The sequence below is a fragment of the Apteryx rowi genome, unplaced genomic scaffold (assembly GCF_003343035.1).
Source record: "Apteryx rowi isolate R43461 unplaced genomic scaffold, aptRow1 scaffold_36, whole genome shotgun sequence".
NCBI classification, from domain to species: Eukaryota; Metazoa; Chordata; class Aves; order Apterygiformes; family Apterygidae; genus Apteryx; species Apteryx rowi.
Window position 1 is genome coordinate 3,930,210 of NW_020450085.1, and position 27,290 is coordinate 3,957,499.

Consider the following 27,290-nt stretch of genomic DNA (forward strand, 5'->3'; position numbering starts at 1 on the left):
ACTAAGGAAATCTACGTTTTAATCCTGATCAAATATTGGCTAATTGTATAACTATTGACATTTAACTCCTCTATGGCTTATTTTCATATTTGTTTACTGGTGAAGGAATTGTGAGGATTAAGTAGTTAATATTCGTGGATATTAATATTTTTATGGTGTACAGGTGCTGAGCGTTATAGTGATCACTTTTAAATTAAAAAAAAAGGATTTTTTTCTACAAGCAGAGATGAATTACGTGGCTGGTCTCCGGTGGAGAACATTTATAAATTATGTAGTGTATGGGTGGCCAGGAATTACAGACACACTGACCCAGAACGAGAGCATGCTATTCTAAACTTAGTTTTGGTAAATGGTGAGGGCATTTTGAAAGAGCTGGTTGTATGAAGTAACCTTGGATTAAGCATAAATTGACACAATTTAAATTGAGGGGTAAACAAAAGTTATCTTGGAACTGAAGTTATTGACTGTGCAAGGACACAGTTTAAGAAATTAAGGAAGTAGCAAAGGAAGTCAGCTGGAGAGCTTGGAACTGTAATATGACACTAGCTGGAATTTTTTTGAGTTACCAAAGTGGCAAATAGCTTTTGTATCCTAAAGATGGGAGTGTAACTAGCAGAGAAGTGTTGTAGATATCACAGAATGGGATCACTTGAAAAGGTTCTCCAAAGTTAGCAGAGAGCTTACAGGGAATGGAAAACTGTCCTAGAAAGTAAAGAGAGTTATATCTTAGAGATCTAGAAATGTGTGGATAGAATGAGAAGTAGAGGAAATCCATCCGAGTTTGGCCTTTCAAAGGAAATGAAAACAAGTACCAGTCTTTTGTGGCCATCCAAGCAGAGAGAGAACAGTAGAAGCAGCTAACCACCATGCAAGATTTACAAAGTAGAAATTAAACATAGTCTCCAAACTCCCAAGAAGGAGCTAGGGCTTGTGCAAGTGCCTGGGAGTCCTGCAGCGGGCACCGTGGGGTGTCTCACCACCACACTGCCAAGCGCGCATGTGTGGCAAGGGACCCTGGTAGTGACAGAACTGTTCATGTGTGCAAAGCGAGCAGAGTTCGGATTCACAGATGCCACTGCAGTACGCTGATGTTCCCCTGCCTCCTGTCATTCTCCTTGTCTTCATCTCAGGATAACGAAGGATTACATAACACTGATGGACTCAAAAGTCTGTGTCCTATACAACATACGTGTACACTAATCATGTCCTTTTCTAGCACAAAAGGATAAAATGCTTCAAGCAACCTACACTGTAGAAGTCCCTCTGCTGGTTAGGAGAGCATTTCACATCCCTATTTTTACTGTACATAAAATATCATCTCTAGATTTGCCAGGCTTCTCCTAAGCAGTCTTTAGCACACAAAAAAATCTACTGGTTTCCATTTAAAAAAAAGGGAGCCAATGTAACTATCTCTAGATTTTTTGGTGCAAATGAATTTTGCAAAATGATGTTTGTTTTCATTAAGATGTGGACAGCTATTGGAAAATTACTTGTATTAAGCTGTATGATTATAACAGTACATCAGTGCATGATTATAAAGAAGATTCAATATCTAAAGGAAAATACACCCTTTGAAAATGAAACTCCTGATAGTTGCAATGCATTATTTCAGCTTTTCTGCAAAGCAAAGCCTATTTTCAGACATATTTCCACAAAAATGTGTACCTTACCTGAAAATGTGCAGCCTCTTGTCGTGCTGGCAGTTAGTTACTTGCCTTTCACTGGGAAGCCAGCACTGTCGTTCCTTTACTGTGGTCTCCTCAAGGGATGCTTGCTTCCTCTCTGGAAGGTTTGCATGCCTCAGAAGATCTGATGTCTTCCTGTGGGGAGGACTGGGCAGTGATATCTATCTCCAATTTAAGCAAGGAAAAAAGATTTAAAGTTTACAGTGATGATCAAAGTAGAATCCAAAGCCATGGCGAGATTAAAAGGAATAACTCAGATGAGGGAAAAAAAAATACATGGGCAGCTATGAATTAGGGAGATTCAACTTGCATTTATAACATGAATGAGGAGAAAGCTAGAAAATACATCAGAATCAACTAAACATTTTGTGGCCTTTTTTTCCTTCAAAAAATACAGCTCTGTTCATTACTTACCTGGTATCTGTGATATTGTCATCTCCCTGAGCCTACAGCAAGTTGAGACCACATCTTTCTTCCCTCATAGCACCACATCAGTGAGTACAACACAGAAAACATGTAATATAGACAGGCCCAGGTGACAGACAGGCTAGCCGTTACCTTCCACAACTGAGAGAATTGTCACTTATTTTATGATTATCTCAATACAATATAGCAAAGGGGAAAGGCCCCCATTCACAGAATGAACTTGACCACTTATTTATCGTCTTGCACCAAATGAAGTGGATCCATCAATAATTTATTTGGGTATGTGTCTTTGATGGGCAAGAATTTTAAATACAATTTGGGTCCTTAAATTCATATTTTGGCAGCTAAAGAATAAAACAGGCTCTTAAAAAAGGCTGAGTGTACTCTTTAGCCTAGATTTGTCTTACCTACCTCTGAGATGTCTAAATTAGGGGTATAATATAGGTTTGCCTGTGGATTGTATGGAGAGATGCCTGCAGAGGTGATGCAGCGTATCTAAAACCACAGTCACCCTGTAGAGCTGCATGGCTGTTACCTTGGATAATTTGGAAGTTTATGCCCCTAATTTAGCCACTTCTGCTGGGTGCCCAAAGCTAGCTGGGATCATTCCTGGTCTGTGCGTGTTAGAGACTCTTGAACTTTTACCACCAAAGAGAAAACAGTTCTTAAAATTTCCTTTGCTGTGTAGTATAAATACCTATAAATACCTATTCAGACTCAGTCTGCAGGTGCTGAGAGTTACAGAGAAGCTCGGCAGATACAATTGAGACCTATCTGTAGTTGTCTTTGAAATGCCATACGTCTTGGTCGGGCTTGCTAGCAGAGCCTAGGGGAGAGCAGGAGCTTGTGGTGGCTGTGGGAAGTGCAGACTGACACTTATTTTTGGTGTTTGAACCCACTAATGAAACTATTTTAAGGAAATGGAAATCCAAGAAATTTTGCAGAGTCCCCAAAGCAGGATTTTTCTAGCATTGTTTTCTACTATGTGTGTATTAAAGTATGTAGTGAAGCAGAAAGTAGCGTTCTACTTTAAATGTGTAATTGGAAGAGGTCTTTGAAGGCTTCTCTTCATTCGGAATGTGAGAAAATGTCCCCTTGATCATTTGGGTCTGCACCAGAGAAATCCTGGAAGAAAATGCACTTTACCTTTTGAAAGACTACTAAAAACTAGCAAAAGCCGTATTTTTTTCAGCGATAGGCACCCGAGGCAAGGCTCCCCCCGGGCAGGCGGGTGCGGCAGTCCTGGGCAGTGCAGCGGGTGGTGGGGGCGCTGGGTGCGTGCCACGGTGCTGGGCAAGCCCAGGGCACTGCCCGGCGGCCCCGCAGAAAGACCAATCCTTTAGGTTAAGAAAAGCGTTATTAACCTTTTTTTTCTCACCCTGCTGGCTGCAGTCATAAATGTTGCGTCAAATAATTGCAAGAAGCATGTGCAAAAGTTTTTTGGCAATTTAATAAGCCCTTCCTCGCCCATACTTGCATATCCACAAAGGGGTGGCTGTAGGTCACATCCTCGCTGGCTGCAGTCCCAGATCCATACACGGCCTTGCACCACATCAGCTGTAGTTAGGGAGGGAGGGAGAAGGCTTGCACCGACCTCACCGGTGCAATGCCAAATTCTGCCATGCAACAGCTTAGGTAGCATTTGTTTAAGCCTCGGTGTTTAGGTACTAATGAAAATGTGACTGAAACACCCACATTTTACCATGAAGAAAAAATCTAGCATTAAAACTGATTAAACCTTATCCTAGGGGCAACTATTATTTAATTTTGCACTCCAGCCAAAAAAACCCAAACACATACTTTAATTCTTCCAATTCTAAATAAAAGAATGCTAAGAGGGAAATATGCCAGCAAATAAAAAGCTTTGGTATCTTTTCAGCTGCTCTCCACATGTGTTCTTAGAGTTATACCCTGTAATTTAAGCACAGTATAAACTCACTGAATGAAATTTACAGAACTTAATAGAAATAATTTAGAGTTCAATCCTGAAAGGTATGGAGTGCTCTTCAGCAACGGGGCTAAGTATTTGTCTCATGCTTAAGTGCATGAAACAAATAATCCTGTACTGGGCAAACTAAGAATCACAAGCCCAGTTCCTGATGTCCCTGGCCTCAGTTGCGTATACAAAACATACTATAGTCCTTGTATGCCTTGTAAGCATTGTGTTCATCCTGTAATTAATGAATGCAAGAAGGGTATATTGTTACTATTATGGCTATAGGCACCTAGACAAAATACTTCCCCAATGAATTGACATTATCATACTTTAGTTGGCGAATGTGCGTCAGAAAGCACACGGGCTCTAAATTACTCTGTGAACATAAACTATGCATCTGTGCTCTTCTGTTACTCTCAGCACAAAGTGGCAGTTTTCCCCAGCAATAGTGTACAAAAGTTCCAGCTCAGGCAGTGAACACCCTTCAGTTGTCAGGCTTCTTAGCAGAGCTGGGCTCCTGCCTGCCCCAGTTAATGAATTCTGTTGCTGAAAAATGAGCATGTATAAATCAAGACCATGCTGTTCCGTATCTGATCGCAGCAGTCTTTTTTTAACTTCCATTACATGAAAGAAATATAATAATTGCAGGTAGGTGGAGAGCGCTGAAGTATTCTTTCATCCTGTTGGAATACTTGGGAAATGGTAATAGGAAAAAAATGTGTGCTAGTAAGAGAAGTAATATCTGCTTCATAGTCTAAGCCAGTGTGATCTCTCAGTACTGTAAATCTTTGCTGGATGCATTCCTCCAAGGACAACAAGCCGAAGCTAGTATCAACACTAATGATTCTGCTTTTATGGTTCTATAGAGCGGAAGGGGTTACAATGAAAGGACCAACTTCTGTCATACTTTCTGGGTCAGAGGGGAAAAACAGCCCCCTAAGCTGGAGGTTAAAGATCTCAAGTGAGATGAAGACGTCCCAAATCCCTCTTCAAAAGGAGAATCTAACTACTGTGGTGACTACCACTCTGATGTGGCTCATTCTTGTCTCCCTTGTTTCCTCTCATTTTCAAAAGTTTTTAAAGTCCACTGGTTATTTTAGACACAGAATAGAAAAATGTGGAACAATTCATGGGATGGTAGTGATCATTTTCTTCTTTTCTCAACATGCACATGCCAAGTCTTCCCCTTCAGCCAGTGCCGTGCCTCCGAGATCTCTGTACTCCTAGAGCCAAGATCATGGTTGTTCCTTCTTTGATACTTGATCTTTTTTCTTCATTTAAAATGTATGTTCACAGTGTGGGAAACAATCCTTTAGCCTCTTGCTCTGTAATCAGAAGCCCCATGGGTTTTTGGTCTGGATTTTCTATATACCATTTATTGCTTTGGATGGTAGCTTCTATTTTTGCCTATGAAACTACTCCCTTGAAGGGCTTTAATTGCTCCTTCTGTTTAACCATCACCATTAATAAGGCTTGTGATAGTCAGTAGATCCAAAAGCTGCTTAATGTTGGCCAGTAGAATCTGCCACAATAATGTTTGCAGTGGTCTTTGAGAGTCATATTCTTAAATAAGGTTCCTGTCTTGATAGACAATATGTGCAGAATGAAGACTGTCCCTACCCCAGGCATTCATAAGCTCAGTATAACAAAAGAGACAGTAAGCAGTTGTAGATGGGAGTAGGTTGGTAAGTATGTGACTGTCAGSAATTGCAAAAGCTTGGATTTAGTGTGAAGTTAGAAACTGCAAAACCTATTTGGAGTACAAGGTACTATATCTTTGGCAGTGATTTTAATTAATTTTATATGCTGTTAACACAGTGAAATGCACTTGAATGTCTAAACCCAGGAAACCAAGTAAATTTTATCAGAAACATAAATGATGTAAATGTCCCTCTCATGTCCAGTGGAGAAGTCTTTGACATCTGTGTAGGAGAGAACAGATGAATGCAGACTTGACCTGAATTTAGTTGATGCTGGTTTTGCAAATGGCTGGTGGAGTCAGGTATATGTATCTGCGAGCCAGGGGCCCCTGTATTAAGGGAACAATTCAGTTCTCATCAAGTAAGCACGTAAAGTGATTGTAAAATCAATGCAGACTCAATGTCAATGTGAGTCTACTGAAGTACAGGGAGCCAAAAAGACCTCATAAGCATTTACATCCACTTGGTATCAGGTCTATACCTTCTGAGGCTGCTAATGTTGCCCTCAACCACACATACAGGGCTTTGTGAAAGAGCCTGGTGGCTAGAGGACTTGCCCAGCTCCTGTGAGATCTTTGTTGCAGGCTCTGCTCCTTCTGGGAGGGCTTGCATCCACATCCTCCCTCCCCAGCAGGGAGAGCACCCTCTTCACCAAGCATTTGGGAGAGGTGAGGTACTTGGCACCTTTCCTTTGAAGATGGCCACTGTTCAGCAAGGAGAGAAAGGGTCATGAGACCAGGTCGATAGCAGGGAAGAAGTCTGTTCTTTCCCAACTCTTTGAGGAGGGACCTCACTGCAATTTTCTCATCTTATTCTTTCTTTTGCACTTGCCCACTTCTTCTCTTTCACTCACTCGCCCCAGCTCTCCTCCAGCCTACCCTCTCTTCTTCTCCCCCCAACTTGTTCCTTCTGAGGGGATATTCCCACTACCTGTGGCTGAACTGGTACTTAGGCCCACAAAGTTGAAATAAAGTATTGCCCTCAGCAGGAAAGTGTAAGATTTAGCCACAGCTGTAAGGGATCTTGAGAAAGTAAGAAATTTCATGAGGCTTTCGACTCTTCTGGAAGAGTGTGGGAGGGAGAAGCTCCTCTAGGTACTACGTGGGAGGATGGACAGGCATGATAGAGTCAAGGGTGTGGTGCAGAGAGAAACCCTTGGCATGAGCACTTGCCATGATGTGACATGGGACAACTTTTACCTTGAAATGATGTCTGGATTTGGCCAGAGCTTGGCCTGTATGTGTTTAAAAATCTGGATCAGCCAGAGACACAGGATTTTGTCCTCCTGTTCAGGTTGAATATTCACAAAACAGTCAGAGCCAAGTCATCACGCTGATTGCCTCCACCTAGAAAGAAGCACTGGGGCATAAGCTGTGGTGAGAAGTGTCACAAACACTTTTGTGAAGTTTGCACTGCTAAAATATCTGGGAGAATTTGAACTGTTGGATTTCCTAGCATGCTTTCAGGCCTTTACAAAGTGCAGCAGAACTCCGTGTCCACGAGAGGGAGCAATTGGATTACTTTACATAGTTCTTTTTTCCTGCAAAGACAAATATTTTGCACACATGAAGGCAAAATACTGCTGTCGTCAGTCCAGCTAAATATGCTGTCAACATTTTGGATGAGAGCAACAACAAGAATTTTAATGCTTTAGGGAGGGCTCCACGTTGCATTATGTGGAGTTTCAGCTTGAATATGGACTTACATAATCAGTACATGGGTCCAAAGCAGTGCAAATTGTTTCTAAATATGTGAACTGCAAACAGAGAACACATTAAAAAAAAGAAAGAAAGGAAAGAAAGAAAACACAAACCTTGAAGTGGATGGAATTTCCCCATCCATCATCCTTCACTTCTAAGGCATTCCTGCCTGATTGGCACAAGCAGCAATTGTGTCAAAGCTGTCTTCTGTTGGCAGGCAGCCCTGCTGTTGCTGTCCCAAAATTTCTTCTTCAGCATTCAGCTGGTCTGATCATGCAGCAGAAGCAGGTCACTGCATTGCTGGGGCTTACTTTGCCAGGACTCTGGTTTAGGAGCATGGGAGAGTGCATACTCTGAGGCTCTCGCTGCGCTGGAGAGGAGCCTTGCCTGAGTCACAGTGCAGGCAAAACCAGTCCCAGGGAATATCTGAGCTTGCCCTGTGGCCATGGGAGATCCCAAGGCCCATGCTTAGTTTTGATGGCTCTCATTTGCTGTAGCACTCAATAGCATCAGGCTCTGGCTTGGCCTTGCAGGCACAAATAGCCATCAGACCTATGGGACAGGCACATGCTGATCTGTGAAGGCACAGCAGCAACACTCRTCTTAGGTGGCTGCTTGTTCTCCAAAGGTGACAGTGCTCTTCATGGCCTTTGAGGACACCAGTTAAAAAGAGCTAGTTTTTGGCACTGATGAGACATGTGACAGGGGGAAGCAGTGAGCAGGTCAGCTTTAGGGAAAGTAATTCCACAGAAAGCAAATATCAGTTGTAGGGAACAGAATGATCAGATCTTGCTGTCTCTGAAAACTAGGCCTAAATTCTTTCTTTATACCTTTCCTCATCCCTCAAGTATGAGCTTGACTGCCACTATTTAAGGTATGATGAAGGGAGTAGGAGGAAGGATATTCCATTCTCTTAGGCTGATCTCTTGTTGTTCTTGGATGAGTTTTGTAAGCTTGACAGTACAGAAGGACGTTTGTTCCCTCACAGAGATAGTTGAAACTTTTCAAATACAATAATATTTTGACAAAGAAGGAAATGCAGTGTTTGTGAGGCTTCTCACTTTCCTCTCAAAAGTTTTTGACCATCTTTACGTGGTTGTTTCTCAGATCTGGGAGTAAACATTATTCTTTTAAAGGGAAGCAGACAGGCATGAAAAGATCTCATCTATGTGGTCTGTGACGTCAGGAGGGTTGTTATGTTGTGCCTGTATTTGATAGAGTGAGGACAGTGTGTTTCAGCACTTTGAAAAATAGCCTTAGCTTAACAGAGAAATCTGTGGGGAAGGAGGCCCCAGGCGGTGCAGCACAATCTAGGATGTCGCTCCCTGAGAGGCAGGTTATACTGGATAGGCCCTGGAAGTCAGTGAGAAGTCCAGTGCAGGCTACCAGTAGGAAGACAAGAAGACAGGCAGATCTAGCCCTTTGTACATGCTTAATTGTAAGGGAAAGGAAATAGGTTCTCAGGCTTAAAGCAGATCATCACCTCCTCCTTCAGGCACATGTAATGCTTTTATCAAGAAAAAGGAAAGACAATAGAGAGGAGACGAGGAAGAAAGAGCCACGAAGGGAAGGGGTGCCCTGCTTCTGATGCTTCTGAGCTCACTCAGGACAGGACAGCAACCCAGCGGCTCACTTCATGCCCGTGGACTTTTGTGTGGTCTGGCCATGATCGGTTTGATCCCTCGGAGGTGCTGAACAGCAGCCCCTGAGGAGTCCCAGAGCAGCTGGCAGATACTGGCCATGCTTACTGTACCAGCGGTGACGTTGCACTCTGAGCAGAAGGGCTTGCACATCACTGAAATCTGAACTTAGTCCCATAATAAGTTGAAGTCCTGCCCAGTGCTTTGCAATTAGGTCCTTTTTACAGGTGCCTCTGTCCCATGGAAACTTGCGCCCGTGCTGGACACCAAAACGCTGCAGCACTTTGTGCCCCAGTTGCCACGCGTGCAGGGAGAGGAGCGCAGCCTTCCTGCGGGAGGGAGCTGTGTGGACTGTCGCTGGACCATGGGGCACGTTGCAGCAGTGTGGCCAGTGTGCGGAAGGATATTCATAATTTAGACGTTAGCAGCCCAGCAGCTGCCGCGTGGAGGCAGATGCACTGGGGCTCCCCTGCTCTTGCTGCTACTTGCAGAGGCTTCGCACGGGCCGGCAGCAGTGCCGCAAGGGCGGCGCGAGACTGGGCGAGCCATGCCATGCCATGCCATGCCCCGCGCCGGGCCCTGCACCGGGAGCCAGGGCTCTGGCCCCACCGCGGCGTCTCCGCCTGGACCGCGCCGCCTGGGGCTGGAGTGGGGCACGGGCACGGTGGGCACGGGGACGGCAYGCACCTGGAAACCGGCTGAGGGGAATACCTCGTATTCCTGCGAGAGCCTCGGGCAGGCTGAGGAGACGGGCCGGTGTGCTGCCTCGCCAGCAGGCAGCCTCAAAAGCCTCGCGGTTTCGTCGAGCGAACGTAGCCGGGCTGTACCTCGGGCAGCTGGTAAGACACTGAGTTCCTGGGATCGCTGTCCTGGCCTGCCCACAGTGAGAAACTAAAAATTAACTGCAAGTTCATCTCATTTTTAGCTGCTCTTACAGCTTTGTATGTGGTCCTGCAAAAAAAGTAAGTAGCAAGTTAGAATAAAATGAAACAAATGCGATGTAATTTATGTTAAAGAGAGATATTAATAATTTCAGCCTAAACATCAGTAAATTGCCTATAAAGGAATTCCATTTGGTAACATGCCTTCCTCTTCAGGGAATCTCTCTTTAAGACGTTTCTCAAATAATTTACTTATTCTCTTCAAAAACTTGTAAATTCACTTCAAAACTTGTTCTGAGACTTTTGTGTGCAAACAATTAGTTCAGTCACATTAAGAAGGAAGCAGTACCAGAACAATACAACTGCTAAGTTGATTTCAAATGGTGTTGCAACCACTATTGAAGACATTGTGCCTTGGTTAAAAAAAAAAAAGAAAGCATGCAATTTCCTTTTTTTTCCCTTCCTTTTCTGTGTGTATTTATGTTTAACTCAGGGCAAGAATTTTATAATATTCTTAAAGGAAAAAATAGAAATAAAAAATGGCATGAATTCATGAAAGCATGGGTTTATATATAGGCATTCTCTGTAAATGAACACAAATGTGTATTCTAGGTAGAACAACCTTATTTGTCTGCTCATACACATTTCAATTACCTCCATGCACTCCCACTTGTCTTACCTTTTTTTATATATGAACTGAATGTATTGTACCATGTTTTCTGTTCGAACCGTGTGTGCCTGATGCATAAAACACGACACGGAGCAGCAAGGTTTTTCCCCACCATCTGTGTTAAATCACCAGTCATTCGAGCTTTGTTCTCGTGGTTGGCATCATTTCACCAGAATCTTTCGATGTTTGTATAGCCTTATACAGTATATTGCACTTACTGTACCTGTATAGTATCTTGTCTGTATACTGTATGCACATAAATATGTATATTCACTCATGTATGTATGTATAGTATGTTTATATATCTATGTATATGTATGTGTGTTTGTTCATAGTCTTTCACTAGAAATGTGTGGCTATTCATATACATTATGTGTATGCCAATTATAAAAAAGTATGAATGCCAGCACCCACTTTTGATAACCTACTTTTATTCTCATTTTGTCTTGTTAAACTATGAAAATAAAAATGTTGTGTATTTTAAATGAGAACTTTAAAAGATGATTATTTTTAGTCATTTTAAGTTTTCCAGTTCTTCAAAAAAATTATTTTAACAGCCCCAAATTCTGAAGATACTTGTGTTTCTCACAAGTGCTTTCTGTGGTTGAAAAATGTTTGATAATAGCCCTGTTCTGCTGTTTTGTTTCCCTGTGTCTTATGTTGGTCAAGTGTTTCTAGGTTTAGATATGCCCTCAACCAGTTGGGCTGTCCTCCTCCAAAACTCTATCTCTTTTCACAAAGGGACTTCAATAAATCTGAGGGACAACCCATGTCCGTAAAATCTTGCACATATAAATACTGGCTGGACAAGGACCTTCTTCAGGCTGGAAAGACAAGTCTCTCCAGTGCAGCTGAGCCTTAGAAACATATGAAAATATCATACTTTATGAGTCCATTTTATAAGGACATTACAGGCACTGTGTTAGTCAGCTATGGTTTCAAACTACTTCTTTGCAGGCCACAGTAAATATATAAAAATTATTAGGCATTTATTAAAACAGCTAACAATCATTTGTTAGCCCTTTGTAAAGTTAATCAGCACACAGCTGTATGTAGGCTCAGCTACCTGGCCTTGACCCAGCAAAGCACAGGCTTTTCTTTAAACAGCAAAGTATCCCTCTAAATCAAGAAGACATTTAATATATATTTTCCAATTGAGAATGTGTTTAAGTTCTTCACTGAATTGGAGCTTCTATGATAATCATATGTGTTTCTGTATGAGACCTAATTATCTGGAAGAGCGGTAAATTTGCTTCCTGTTAATGTTAATATTATGATCTTATCTCATCCAGCCAGACCAGTCGCAGTGCATAGTAAGTTGCTGCAGCAGAGTGGCAGCAGCTACTCAGAAAAATCTTAGAAGACAAATTTTTATACAGGAAATACTAAGGAATTTTTAGCATGACCAAGCCGCTGTTACAAAGAACCTTCACCCCAAATAAAATCACATAATAGAAAATCCTTTTCATTTTTTTCTTTAAACTTACAGGGTTAAATTCTGACCTCACACAGGACAACAGCAAATTCCTGTTTCACTCATAAGCTACAAATGAAAGGTCCAAGGACTGTTTTTTCTCAACAAAAAATAGTATGGGGAAAGGGCACATTCCGTGAATCGAGCTTGGTGTTTGTGGGCCAGTGGCCTGARCTTAAGCCTTTTCAAGTCAGTGGTAATTAATACAAATGTACTCGTGGGTTGGGTCTTTAAGGCCTATGTCCTTTTTACAATCTGGAAAAGGGCATTTAGTGTCCGGGGTTTATAATCACAATTCTATAAGTTACAACAGAGTCAAAGCAGAAAGTAGCAAAAAGGAGAAAATACAATAGCATTATTCTTTTTTTTTTTAATTAATAATAATCAGATGATGGCTCTTGTTTGATTTCTGCATCAACACAAACCTGACAGAGAAAAACAGCCTTTCTTTGCTGCTTAGCAATTTGTTCCCTTATGTTACAGGTAATATGTGTGTATAGGTTAATACGAAGTTGAATATTTTGTTAGTCATTCTTTGTCTTTAGCCCTTCCTTTTAAGATAGATATTTAAATCTCTGCTTTGGAAGCCTGAACTTGAATTGCACCCACGGTGCTATCACAGGTTGTGGGCAGTGCTGCCTGKTCACCTGTGTGTGGGAACCCTGCAAGCAAAGCCCTAGTCTAGCAGACCGGTGTTGGTGGCTTAGTGTGTTGCATTAATGCCAAATCAGTGTCACATGTTGTATCAGCAAGTGTCATTCGTTTGGTGATTGCCTTTTAAATAGAAAAGCAGAAGTAAGATACAGGTAACCACTGCACTCAATGAATCCCATCTTCTAAAGCTTGTGGGTGCCAGTCTTAGTTTCTTGCCTGTATTTCAGTTATTCTATGTGTTGATAAGTCATGTCTGTATTAGATTTGGGTACTATGTTGTTTAGCAATTCCTGATTAAATGAATTTGTGTGAAATTAGAGTAGATGTGGCATCTCGTGCCAAGGAAGGCTCTTACAATCTTCAGAATTTAGGATTCTTTCGAAGCTTTCAGTACAGTGTATCACTGTAGTATGTATTCATTAAGTACATTTCAAATTGGCTTTAGTAGTGAATTATACGTGGAAATCTCTGTCTTGTAGTCATGTTTTATGCGTCTATAAAAACACAGGTATGACCACGTACAAGAATATGATCATCTCTGAACAGTGTCATTTTTCAGACATGTATTATCTTTCTTCCCCCATATAACTTATACAATACTTGAGAAATGGCATTCAATATAAGAAAGTGACCATTGACTCAATTTCACAATTAAAAAAGGAGAAATGTAAGAGCACGTTTCAAATTTCCTATCTGTAAAACAACTTCATAATCTGTATCTGAGGTAGTTGTGTGTTTAGATCACCTAATAAGAAAGAGAAATTGTAGGCACTAGCCCTTTCAGTGCTGAGGCATTCTCCCTCCATATATTATTCTGATCATTTTAATTTTTAAATGATTCTTGTGACCATTTTATTGAAAACACTAGAAAATACTAGAAAAATATGAGGACTTAAAGAGAGGCTTTGCTGAAAAAACAGTGTAAGGAGGTTCTTTAGCTGTCACAGTAGTAAAAGGCAGTTAAATCTTCATCTGCAGTTGCAGGAATAAATAATGCATCATTTTAGTAAAGGAACAAAATAGTGGTGTTGTTATAAACTAATTTTCATGCTTTTTATTGATACCATGCTTGAGCATGAAATGCAAGTCATGGCTCTGGTCCTTGGGAGAGATGCTTGTTGCTCATAAATACAAACTTCCTCCCACAGAAGAAAGTGGAAGTCCTAGTACTGACATCAATAGGAAGAATGCTGAAGCTCATCTATGTGTTTTAGCTTGGATAAAACTAGGTCCAGTAAATTTGGAACCTATCTAAATGAACCTAATTGTGGTGTCTCCACATGTCACATTTCTATAACTTTTGACTTGGCCTCAATGTCCACTTTCTCTTAGTTCTTCCCCAGTCTTGGTCTAGTTTCCACTGGTTTTCATTCTTCCAAATTCATTTTCTGTGTCCTTCTTGGCCACTAGTGGGTGACAAGAAACAATAATGTAGAGCGTGCATCCTGCTGCCTTCAGCTCCCTGGTAGTCAGAGCTTTTGTTGTCCACAGAGGTTGGATCCTAAGGAGAAGAGGATCTTGACCATCAGCAGCTCTCACTGCTCCACGTTCCATCGAAGCGGGGCCCAAAGGGGGACGGGCGGTTCATCTGAGTATGAGATTTAGAATAAAACTACCGTGATTTAGATTAAGAAACACTAATTACAGGTGTTTTATACTGTGGATGTGGTACTGAGTCATAGGCAGGGCTAGCTGGAGTGGTCATTAAGGTCATTGCCTCAAACTCTCCAAGTGTTTTAAGACAAACTGGTTCATGAGCAGCTACACGACACATGCAGTGGAGTAGTGCGAGCAAAAGGAAGAGGTAGACAGCCAGGTTTAGTAGCCCCTTCTGAAGTCTTAATGAAGTCTGAAACATGGAGAGTGTTACACTGCAGGTGCTATACTGCAAAATGCACTTACAGGAAAGCTCTGCATCGTTTAACGTTAGCAAAGCCTGGGTATTCTGTCCTTTGTCACTCCTGTAATTGACCTAACACRATATTGAATTTTCCTTTCTATTTTACAGTGAACGAAAGGATGTATCATGGTGGGTTGCCTGAGTTCTGTGTTTATTGCTGAGCAATGCTAAGCTTAAGCTTTGATTTTTCATGAATAGCCTCAATAGGAATGCACTTTGTGATGATCCACTGCATAAATGAGATGCATGAGACAACTTTACACAATATCCTGAGTAATAGTTGCTCTACAAACTCTTGTTTTAAAAATACTAGCTTTTACAGGATATGTTAAATAACAGGTCAAGCAGTATATTTCAGAGAGTTGTTTGGTGTAAAAAAAAACTAGCTTAGATAAGAATGCATGTTTTCAAATATGTCAATAATGCAAGATCAGGAGGATCCCTTGTTGGATCGATTGCCAGTATAAAAATGGAATGCAGAATGGTGAATTTATCATTTAAAGTTTGCTTTATTGATAGCCTCAGCAGTAGTCTGAGAATAACTGGAAAATTTGAGGTGAAGTCCTATGTGCAGCGCTGATGCTGTATAAAGTAACAGTGACATTTAGTAATTGGAAACAATGAATCATGAAACTGAAGGCCTGGGATCAGAGATGCTAATGGTTTACAAATGATTTGCTAATTTAATTTTCAGATAACTATTAATTTTTCATAAGCTTGAATCTTCTGGAATTCTTGGAGTTCCAAGGATTCTTGTCACTTGTTTCAAAGTGGGAAAGCAGTGAGGCGACAGCATGTAACAGTGCAGTCAGTCTTGTAGTGAGGCTTGTATTGGAGAAGGGCATCCAGGGCTTTGTTTGGATATTGCATCATATAATTACAGGGTCTGCATTAAGTAGTAAAACAATTTTTATAGGCACTCTGGTTATTGTTTTTACTGTAGTAGAAGAAAGCAGTTTGTAAGAAAACATGTTTTCAGAAGTTTAGAAATTTAAAATAACAGAAATTAAAACATGAAACACAGGGATTTCTGTGTCACAATAAGAAATAGCCCTAAAATACGATGCATATGCAGTTTTTATGTTGAAATAGCAGTTGTCAGTGAACTTTTTAATGTTAAATATACAGTGTAAGATTACGAAGTGTTCCTTCCCAGCCAGCTATTTTGTTAAAATTAAAGACTGGTGCACTGGGGGAATCCTTTCCCAAAGGTGCTTAAAACCGTTGTCGCCTAGATTCTAACACCAAGATGCTAACAACTAACTATGTGATAATAACACCTACATTATTCCTGCAACAGCCGACATAACACAGCTTAACTGACAAACTTTTACTTCCAAATCTGTGCCAGTAACATTAGAGAAGTTGCTATGTGAACAAAAATAGAAAATTGCCTTATAATGGCTTGTATTGCGTTAGAAATGCAGAGGGAAAGTCCTTGAGGAAATAGAAAATGTGTGTGTTTTCTTACACTTCAGTATTTTATATGTGTCAATCAGAAGTGTACTAGTACTACTATCAAAGTCTATAAAAACATATGCTTAATACAGGCCATTGGTATAGTTTTATTTATGTCTCTTTCAGTTAATATCCCATACTATTCAAGGGGAAATAGTGAGGTTGCTTGTGTCTCTTAAAAAGAATTTGTGGCTGTTAGCATGCGAAGGGCAGTTTGTGGTAGTGCTCAGCAGATGGTGTATACTTGTGATTGTGATATATGTACGTGAATGCACAGGCATCGTTTAATGTGGTTGCTGACATACATCGAACACCTTCTAGAAAACACCTCCGACACGTCTAGAGAAGAGGTTGCAATGACACTCTCCAGTGTTCCCGGGGGGACGTTGCCACGCACTGCTAATCTCACCGAGAGTGTCTGTTTTCACAGCTCACATTGCACATGCTGTGTGTTCCTGAACATGCTGTTACTTTTAATCACCTTTGTATTAATAACCAATTGTTGTTTTGAATTTAACAGTAACAGGAGAACTGATTAGCAGTACAGAGCTATATGAATGACTACCTATCCTGGGCCAAATTATGCTGTCTTTTATGTCAATATTATTCCAGAGTACCTCTGTCAGAGATAAAGAAATGGCTGCAGATGCAGCCTGTAGATTTACCCTCACTTACCAGCTCTTACAGCCACTGGAATTAACAGCATTCAGCTGCAGTGCATTGGCTATAGCTAATGGTTAGCAAAAGAAAACCTGTCCAACATAATTTTCCAAGTTCTCTTCAGAAGGCTTTTTAAAACATTTGAGCTTTTTTATTAATATTTGTTTGAATAAACTTTGGTCAAATTCTTGGACCCGTGAAGTGAGCGGGCAAATTCCTGTTGGCTTCAAATGGGTAAGGATCTCACTTCTCAGATTTTTTGAAACCTGATTCTTGCTGAACTTCCACATTGGACAACTYCCCTTTTGCAAATGTGTGCTAAGAGGATCTCTGCGTCAAGCTAAGAGTATCAGATAACAGATCATGAAGTAACTGTTGCTACGTAACTTGGCCTTCTGCCGCTTGCACCCGTGGCACACAGCTACCTGCCTAGGAGTGGGATTTCACACCCTCCCGAGTGGAAATACCTTACCTGGCCAGATGGCTGGGACCCATCCGCATCAGAGAAGGTGCCATCAAGAGGTTCAGTGGGAAAGAGAGTTTGGAAACTCCTGTCTCAGAGCAGGCAAGAGGGAGGGAGTACCTTTTGCTCACAGAGGATGGTAAGTGGCTTTCAGAAAGCCTTTCTTCTTCACTTCTTTTTAGCCTGCCAAAACAAACCAGCATGCTTGGCTCTGCTCAGCAATATGTAGCACTGCTCATAGATTGCACTCTTCCTAGATGGCTTTGTTTTCAGATACAGGAGGCATTTCTCATCATTTTCTTCCAAATGTGGTTGATATTTTTATTTCATTTTAATTTGTGTTGGTTTAAGATCACTTTGTTGTAGCCTCACATCAGCTGTTGGGCTTTCATTTTAATTATACAGTTGTCATGAAGAAAAGGATATTTGTACATGACATCCATGATCACATACGCATTATTTGGTTTTCCCCACCCTTCCTGTAAATGAAGAGTCAGCCCCCCTGCCCATCCAATAGGAGAGGGAAGACACTCAGAAGGACCAGAAGAGAACAGCCTCCTCCTCAGCCCCATAACCTGTACAGTTTCAGCAATGTAAGTGCGAATCTACAGTATTAGGAAAAAAATTAAGGAAACACCTCCTGAATCATGGGTCCCTCTTATTGCCCAGAGCTTCCAATGCCACTTCAAACAAACCAGCAGCATTTGCAATAGGCAAACCAAGAACTTACCGGCAAAGGTGTCACAAGGAGAAGCATCAGAACRGGGCACGGCATTGTCTGAAGCCCTCATCTTGAGCCGTAGTGGAAAATACTTTGTTTAAGTCACCTGGAGTTCAACAGAGCTTTCACAGAAACCCCCATTCGTGGAAGTGTCCAGAGTAGGAAATATCAGGTGGTCAATTCAAGTGTTAGAAAATTCAAAAATTAACGAAAAAGGTTCAACATTTTCTGACTTAGTGACTAGTAATAGAGCTGCTTATGATATTTCAAAACTCACTTCCCCACCATGGGATTTTTAGCAGCACATATTTTCACGGACACTCTTGTGAAAATTACATTGCACCTTTCAATGAAATGTTGCCTGAAATGCCTCTCAGCACAGGGAGTTAGCATGAATTTATCCTGCCAGCACTTAGACCCTGTGGCATAACTTCAGAGAAGTGCCCAGGTTGGGAGCACAGGCCTCTGAGCTGCCCCTGAATCAACAGAGAGGAGATGCACTTCAGATTTGAGTTAAGCACTCACTCCCTGCATGTTCTTCTTTCTCATTGCTGGCAAAATACCGTCAAGTTACATGGGACTCAGTTCATGACAATAAGATTTGAGTGGGACTTACCTATCACGTAAGTCTTTTTATCAAGAGAGACCATTATCTGTCTTCGTATTCATGTATCTATTTGTCTGTCAGACATGAGCAAGCAAAATTTATTACACTTAAGAAACAGAGTCCCAGGCCTGGCACTGAGAATTTTTCGTTGCTTATTTTCAGTCCTGCTCCCATGTTTTTCTTTTTGCTCCTCTCATGTTTTTGCTTTTGGAAAGACTATGCTTCTCTATACTGGGATAGTTTTGCATGTATATAGCTTAAAGATGTTTCCTTATTTTTTTTAGTAGCATACCTGAGTTTAGTAACTTATAAAAAACTGTACGTGCACTGTATTAATGCACTTTGAGTCATGTTCCTTATGTTGAATGTCCAATTCCTGAAGGGCCAAAAAGTCATATCTCATTCTTTGAATAGTCACCAACATAAAGATACAATTTGTACACTTAATGACCATGGCAAACAAGTGTAGGAAGTAATATCTATCAGTAGCTGCATAATTATGTTACTGGAGAATATTTTCTTCTATCTTTATTCCATTATCATATTAGTTAAGAAAAGGGAGTTATGTTCATTCATATTTATTCTTCTTGCATTAAACATCTGTATTTTGGGCACTTGTGTGAATCCAGTGTCTCTCTGAGATTGTTAGAGCAGCTCCAGCCTCACCTTGCTGGGAGCAGATGAGATGTGCAGCATGGAGTGGAGCCCGTGGCAAAGCCCCTGCCTGGCTTTAGTGATAGAAATAGTCTGCTGTGACACCAGGCGGTTCCCAAGACCACGACTATTTCACAGAGCCTGTTTTGTTTTTTTCACTGGGATTATGAGTTTTTCTCAGTAAATTCTGATGTAGCAGAGAGCTGATGAGTGTACTGACCTCTAGGTACAGGAATTGTCCTTCAAGAGTGATTGAACTGTAAATATTTTCTCTGTCAAACCTCTGTTCAAAGACAGTTCTGTGATGTAGCTCAGGCATCTAATTTAACCAATACATATATTTGTAAACCATTGGGACTGCTATTTATCTTTCTAGAATAATTCAAAATTTCAGTCCAGTGATGTAAGAACAAATGAAGACAGGCCCAATGCTCATGGAGACACCTACACACAAAAAAAGTACCAGTTATACCTTGTAGAGAAGGAAACTAGTTGGCCTCTCAGATACTCATAAAGCATTAAAACACTCCCCAGAACTGGTGTTTTGGGCTCTATTTTCTACTTGTAGAGGTTTTCTTAGACAAAATATTTTGCATTGTGTTTTGGGGATGGATGAAGTTTTCTTTTAGACTGATTTTTTTATATGCATATGTGCATTTGAATGAAAGCCCTGAAGCTGCTTCATGGACAGGTGGCTCGGAAAGGGAGATGCAGTGAAGCTGTGCTGCTGTTCCTGCCGGTAGCCTGGGGCGAGTGAGCACCACACTGACACCCGCAGCCTCTCCCATCTTACTGAAGGCAGCAGCCGTTTTGCCATTAACATGGACCACAGATTTCACCTGAATTTGCAAAGTGTCTTTCCCATACTGCTGTGGCTGCTGCATAAACTCCTATTACTGCCTTCTCCAAGTCCTACTGCTGTGAGGAAGAAGGTGATGAAAGAAAAGTCAGAAAGAGGTGTCTAGGAAAAGGGTAAATCTTACTTCAGCAAGCTCCTCTAACAAATAATGCCTCATTTCCTTTTAATGGAAGCTTGTTAGTTGTATACCTAAAATYAGTGTAATGTTGGCATTAGAGGGGTTTTTTGGCATTACAGAGTTGTTTTTTCTTAGTTGAAAGATGATTTTATAATATTATTTCTTGTTCTATGGCACTGCCAGTATAGAATCTGACATTATTTGACAGATCTTAATGTAATTCACTTCCACTGTTTTGGGGCTATAAATATCAGRAAAATTAGGGCGGATAGTAAAAGTGAGGTGGCAACATAGATTGACTTTTCCTAAGCCCTTCCAGAAAGCTGGTGACTAAAACTAGATAGAAGAATTTAGTTTTGCATAGTAGAAGAGGTTTCTGCTTTTTGTTGTTGATGTTCAGCTTTGGAAAAAACATTTGCTTTAAAATTTTTTTTGAGGAAAACTAGAGAAGAATGAAGAATTGAAGGGTTGGTGTGTTTACCAGGAACTCACTAACCAATGAGACATCCTCATTTATACTTGTACTCAGTCACATTCAGATGAGAGAATTTATCCGACCCTCTACATTCCCGTAAGGTTTCTACACACCAGGCTATCATGCAGTTTTCACTGCCTGCTTAGGAGCAAGGATCTGAGCCTACTTCCAACAAGTCCTAGGTGAGTGCCCCAACTTTTGGGCCTTTGGATGGTGTTTTCCTTTGCTGTCTTGCTCCCTCTGGTTTTGAACAAAAGTTGTGTCTTAGACCAAGACAATTTCCTGAGTGAAAAATCCATCAAATCCATCATGAAATCAGCAAATTTCATAATTCATAAAAGATCATGTGACATAGTTTCTGATAGAGGCCTGGAGTCCCCAGGAGGTCCCTCCCATTCTTACAAGCCTAGCATTAGAGAGATGCTGGCTCTTTCTTCCCTTTTCAGTAAGAATAGGCCAAACTCTTTGGTTAAAATCAAGCAGCTTACCTCTCCCCGTGCTGCATCTCGTTGGCTGTCACTGCCCATGCTGATGGGTTTTGTGCCTGTCCGTCTATGTCCATGTCTGCAGCCAAGCTCTGACATGCTGCAGTGAATGTATGGTTCCTCATGTGCTATTGGATCTTTCAGGAACAGGAGAGCCGTATAGCTGTATAATGTGAAAGCTGCACTTCTGTACTTCTTTCTATATATTAACTTGTAATATCATTAATTTTTGTGTCTCACACTGAACAAATCCCTTGGCCTGATATAGCAGTGATATTAGCAACCTGGTGCATGACCAGAGGAAGCTGAAGCCAGAAAGGAAGGAGGATCTGAAAAGAATTAGTCCTGGAACTAAGTGTGATCTCCATCAGTTCAGCAATAGAAAGGATTAGGCCTAATTCCATTACATTAAACACATTAGCTTTAAACAGCTCAGTAGCCCTGCAGAAGTCATCGAGGGTTACTGACATGATTAAACAGCTGTGTTGAGTGCTGTGCTGGCTTGTGAGCCTTAGCACCCAAAGTTTGTCTAGGACACACTGCAAATTCAGTTCACACTCTTCAGGATTATGCATTGGCAATGTGATAATTGTCATATCTGGTTCATTAATCTATTATTGCAAACAGGCAGTTTCCAAGATGTAGGCATTCTTGCTCAGTGCTTTTTTATTTTGTTGCACATTAACACTAGAAATGGGCAAAAATATCAAGCATTAACATTTGTTCTCACTTTTAAACCTTTTTTCCCAAGTCTTTCAACATTGTATGTGTTCACTTGGTCTAGTTTAGCAAATGACATTGCACAGACCAGTTCTGGCCCTTCACACTGCACATGCCATTACCTGAATGTGATTATAGGAGAGRAATGTGCCATGTGTATGGTACATTTAAGAAGATAATGGTGTGCAAAACTTAGCTGGCAAACAAAAAGAACATTAAAAAAGATCACAATTTGTCTTGAAAATCTGTGTACCGGGAAGTGGAAAAACTCAAATAAATTCTTCATAATAAATGATTCACTAACTGCTACACAGTACGGTGGCTGCTATAAGAAAGGATATTGGAGCTGCCTACACTTAGGTTTATTTTAGCTGCTGTTTTGCAGGGGATGGCAGAGTGTCTGTGTAACTGCTATATTCTGCAACACCATTTCTATCTTTGGGAAGTTGCAATTGGTATTTTGGGGCTTAGCATGTCAAAATCCTACTTACATCCCCTTGAATTCCGTGAAGTAAATTAGCTAGCAGAAGATACTGTGTTGGCAGGAGTACTGAGTGTAGTACAACAGAGAGAGAGTGTGGATGACGTGGCTGTAATACCCTCCTGATAACCACCGTACGTGCAGTTGACGGCGCTTCCTGATGCGTGGTAACGGAAGAATACAGCAAGCTGTAAGGATTTGGTATTAGCGCGTGCTCTGTTGGCTTACCTGATGGATTGTAAAAGAGAAGGGATTTCCCAATGCCTGTAGAAGAAACCAACACTCAAGCACTATTGTGGTCAAATTCTGCCCAGAAGCTGGTATGCAGCGGTGTGTTGTGAATATTTTGTTTAATGAACTGTGTGCAGACTGCGTACCTGCCCTGCCCCACRTAGGAGGACCCAGCAAAAATGAAGACACTGCTGCGTAAGTAGTAACACATCTCCGTTGAATAGAGTGGCAAGAAATCTGTCTTGGGTAGAGTCTTGTCCAAAGACCTGGGAAGTGGAGCTGGGGGTTGGGAATGAGGATCTCCGTTTCCATCAGTAAGTTTTGGATCAGGCCTAGACACCCAAAGAGAGAAGGTCTCACAGTTTCCATGGGGGACATGTCTCAGACCTGCAGTACATGATAGATCATTCCTAAAGTGAAAACTAAATATTCAAATACAAAGATAAGGCACAGTAGTCTTATAGAAGACTTCTAGCTCAGCCATTTAGGAGGATATGCTATAGATATGTTGCCTACATAAATCTAAATTTTTGAGTATATTCAAGGACAAAACTTGTGGTTTAAACCTGTTCTACACAAAGTACTATCCAGTATATAAGGTAGGATAAAAATGCTTTTATTTCAGTATAAAGGTAATTTTACCTGAAATTCTTTTGTGTCACACCTTAAAAACCTTTTGTTACACAGGGATTTGAAAAAATATACCTATTTCTGTATTTCTGTATTTCTGTATTTCTGTTCTGTTTATTTTTGTGTTTGAGCACATCTTACATTGTTACTTCTTCTGGTACTCTTGCTCACATTTATTCCTTTTGCTCTGTTTCCTGCTATGAATCTGAACATTTGCTCTATCGGTTTATCGATAAATGCTAAACACATTTCAAGCTGACCACAAAAACCACTGAGGTCCATGAAAGTTTCTCTGCTGGCTTCTAAGCAGACCAGTCCCCAATGCTAGGAGCTTGGTGTATGCACACAGATTTAGTGTTTTAAGATTTGTGAAGGAAAGGCATGTGCATTATTAAATATGCTCAGATAGATAGTCTTAATAATAAACACAGATTTCCTTCATGAGTCATRAAATGCTGTCAAAGTATTACCGTACATGTGCATTTTCATGACAAGATCAGAGAGCTACTTAAGCAGGCCCTGCAAATGTATGGCATGCATTTATTAACACAAATCCTAAATTTATGACAAATGTGGAAAATAAATGTAGTGAACCTCAAGCAATCACTTTGAATTTGCAAAGTATGTTTTCAGAGGAAGTTTACTGATTTGCAGGTATACAATGTGTATATTGGTATACCTTGTATACAATGAGCCCTTTCAAGATAGTTTACTATTAGTGATTTTGGTTCCAATCTAAAACACTTGAAGTCACACATATTTTCAGTCATGTGAGCACCCCACTGAACTCAAATGAAGCCACATTTTCAAACTTCAGAGGGGCTATGATATATACTTAAAATTAAACATGCTAACGTCTGGTTTTTGGATCAGGATCGTATTTTGAAATATTCTGCATTCATGAAAACATGGAGTTTCTAAATGCTTGGTGCCTTCAAGTTAATGAAATATCATTATAGAGTAGGATAGGTTAATCCATATAATTCACATGGAGTTCATTAAATCATTAAAAAAAAATTTTAACATTGAGTTATATTTAGCTTGATAGTCAGAAGTGTTAACACTATGCTTTTAATGTGACAGATTGGATTTGGAAAGCAATATAAAACATGGTTTTGAGTGGATAGAATTTTTTATTTCCACAACTTAAGGATATTGTTAAGATCCATGTGCCTTTTTAAGATCTATTCCATCATTTAAAATCCAACCAGAAATAAATAGTGCTAGTTTGCTGAAAACATTTATCTTTATTGGCCTTCAGTGCTCTGGAGAAGTTAAAAGGGGACCTTTTATTATTCTTTTACTTTGAGTAGTAGTTGGAAGTAGAGATTGACTTTGTTTCTGTTGTTGGCATAGAGATTTTTTTGTTCGTGAAACAAATGAGAGTAATACATGAATAATGTTAACCCTGCAAAGAACCAATGTACCCGATCTATGCTGAATAGTTATTTGGATGCTTTTTTTTCCCCCCCCTTTTTTCCTTTTTTTTTTTTTTGCTAATAGGTGACATGCATGCAGTGGTTGCAAGGGGATAATACAATGCTGGATATGATTGAGAAAAAACGTTGCCTCTGCAAAGAAATAAAAGCTCGACAGAAATCAGAAAAAGGACTCTGCAAACAGGACAGCATGCCTATTTTGCCAAGTTGGAAAAAGAATACTGGGACCAAGAAATACAGCCCTCCTCCTTATTCCAAACAACAGACTGTTTTCTGGGACACTGCAATTTGACAGGCGCCTGGAGGACGCCCTCGCCACTGTGCTGCGCCGTGCACAGGTAGCCTGCTTTCTTAATAAGGCAAAGGCTCTAACATAAGACTTACCTGCAGGTGTGAACTTCCTAGGAGAAAACACACCAATACAGTGCTTACCTGTCAATCAAGAGAGAGATTTAAGTTTCCAACTGGATTAAGGCATATATATTTATCCAGGATTTTTTTTTGGTCCTGAAGATATCAAAATGTAAATATTTTGCCAATATATTGAAAACACCCAAACGAATACACTGTTTAAATATATATATATATACATAAAAATTCAAAAATTTATGAAGAATTTTACTATATAATGTTACTGTTATACTGTTTTATTAACTATTTTCTATGTGGCACTCTAYTGTTCCCTCCACCACCACCATTTTATTTCTCTTACCTGCCTAGATTTGGCCTCTGTACAAAAGCATGTGGTTGTACGTTTTGTTTAACAGTACAATGTACAAACGACTTGGTGCTAGGGCTGTAGAGGTTAACTAGAGTCGTGCTCGTTAGGCATCCGTGGCTTTGGAGTCGGGGGAAGGGTTGGAGAGGGGACGGTTTTGGTGGGAAATAATAAAACTGCAAACAGTGCAAATAAAAGTGCTTCATGTGGGTGTCCAAATGGCATTTAACATATGAAGTGTTCTGCGCAAGTTCTCTCGTAAAGCTGCTCTTTTAGATTGCCCTTGGTTTTATACTAATCAGTTATTAAAATCTCCAGCTATAATCATTTAGACAAGAAAGGAAAAAAAATTCTCGGCAGAAAAGCCTRCAACAGAAACTCTTCCTTCATTACGCTCAGCTGACTAGCGGAGACCATGGTTCACTGTGACTAAGCCCTGTACAACCCCTGACGAGGAGAGCACCAGGCATTTAGCAGGTTGAGGCAGGGGCTCTGCAGCCACCATTCCTGTCCACATTTGTCTTTGGTCCAGAAAATTAAGGTGACATGTTTACATGTTTGTTATTTTTAAATCCAGCAACACTTCCTGACTTTATGCTGTGTCAGATTAACTTGCGTTATTGGTAAAGGCTGGAGTTCAGACCCCTTGAAAGCTGGTAGGGAAATGTCTCTGGATTTCACGTGGTTTTGAAGCAGAGGCCAACACAGCACGTTCCCCCACGTATGCCATTTCTTCTTCCTGGCTGCTTATATAATTGGCTAAAAATCCTTTACTATATCACACCCATTTTAACAGAATATTATGTCATGACCAAAGAATTATGACCTCCTGGTTTTAACAGGAGAAAGAGATGGTTTATACTGATTATGAGGGTGAAATGCATGCAGTGAAATATCTTCCAAAAGGGTCTGTTGAGAATGAGGGAAACTTGTACTGCTAAGGAGTTAAAAAAAAAAAAAAAATCTATGGCATATATTTTGTGTATTTAAATTTCTATCGATGCGTCTGAAATTTGGTAGCACGGAAGTCCCTCTTTTAAACAATCATTTTAATATTATTTTCTCGGAGAAGAAAAGGTGTGTTGTTTGCAACTTCTTGTTATATTGGCTTTTCTTTGAAATTATATTGACAGAAATGCCACAGGTATAATTGCTGATCAAAAAAACCAAAAATAACAAATTTTAGAAGGTTTTTGTAATCTATATTGCTAAAGTTTGAGTTTGAGTAATGCTTTATCAGTAGTAGTTTCTTTTCAGCCTCTGAAATAATAATAAAGTTTTTAAATATTTTATAACTAACTAATGTATATTTTGATGTCCAAACTGAGATTTCTGTAAAAGATAAAGTGTGTGTTTATATGTGTGTATGTATATTAGTGTTATTGTATATGTATATATGCATATGTATACACACATATATATGTATATATGCATGTATCTCTCTATATATACCCACAGATGTGTGCATACGTATATACCCACATATATTAAATATTTGTGTGTGTTGTGAATATACAGTGGCTGGAATGGGTACGCCATTGAAATGCAGATTTAAAGAACCCCTCACAGCCTGAATGACGGAAGAAATAAAAAATAACAGAGGCTGTGAAGGTATCTTTGAATACATGATACAACCAAAAGACACCAACTGTATATTCTGCTTATTCTTTTTTTTTTAAGAAAGAAAATGGCAGAAGAAAAACTCAAGAGATCTCGCAAAGTTCCAGAATCTGCTGGAAAGAAGACGACTTGTTGGTCGTGAGAAATCTGTTGAGATAACAGGTTCATTACTCAGAAAGTGTTTATGCGTTGTCTTCCTTGTTATGTGGCAAGAGAAGAATTTCTCGCAACCACGTGCGAAGCGGTTAGCCCGCCCGCGGAGGCCCGCGCGGCGGCAGCCTCGCC

General features: G+C 40.4%; 1 protein-coding gene across 1 annotated transcript in view; it reads left to right on the forward strand.

Annotated features, from left to right (window-relative positions):
- NYAP2 (neuronal tyrosine-phosphorylated phosphoinositide-3-kinase adaptor 2) overlaps positions 1–24,959 on the forward strand; it is a 141,635-nt gene extending 116,676 nt beyond the window's left edge. Inside the window, exon 6 of the mRNA XM_026073086.1 lies at positions 24,732–24,959. Within this exon, the coding sequence (XP_025928871.1) occupies positions 24,732–24,959 (228 nt within the window). The remainder of the gene's footprint in view (positions 1–24,731) is intronic.
- The last annotated feature ends 2,331 nt before the right edge of the window (positions 24,960–27,290 follow it).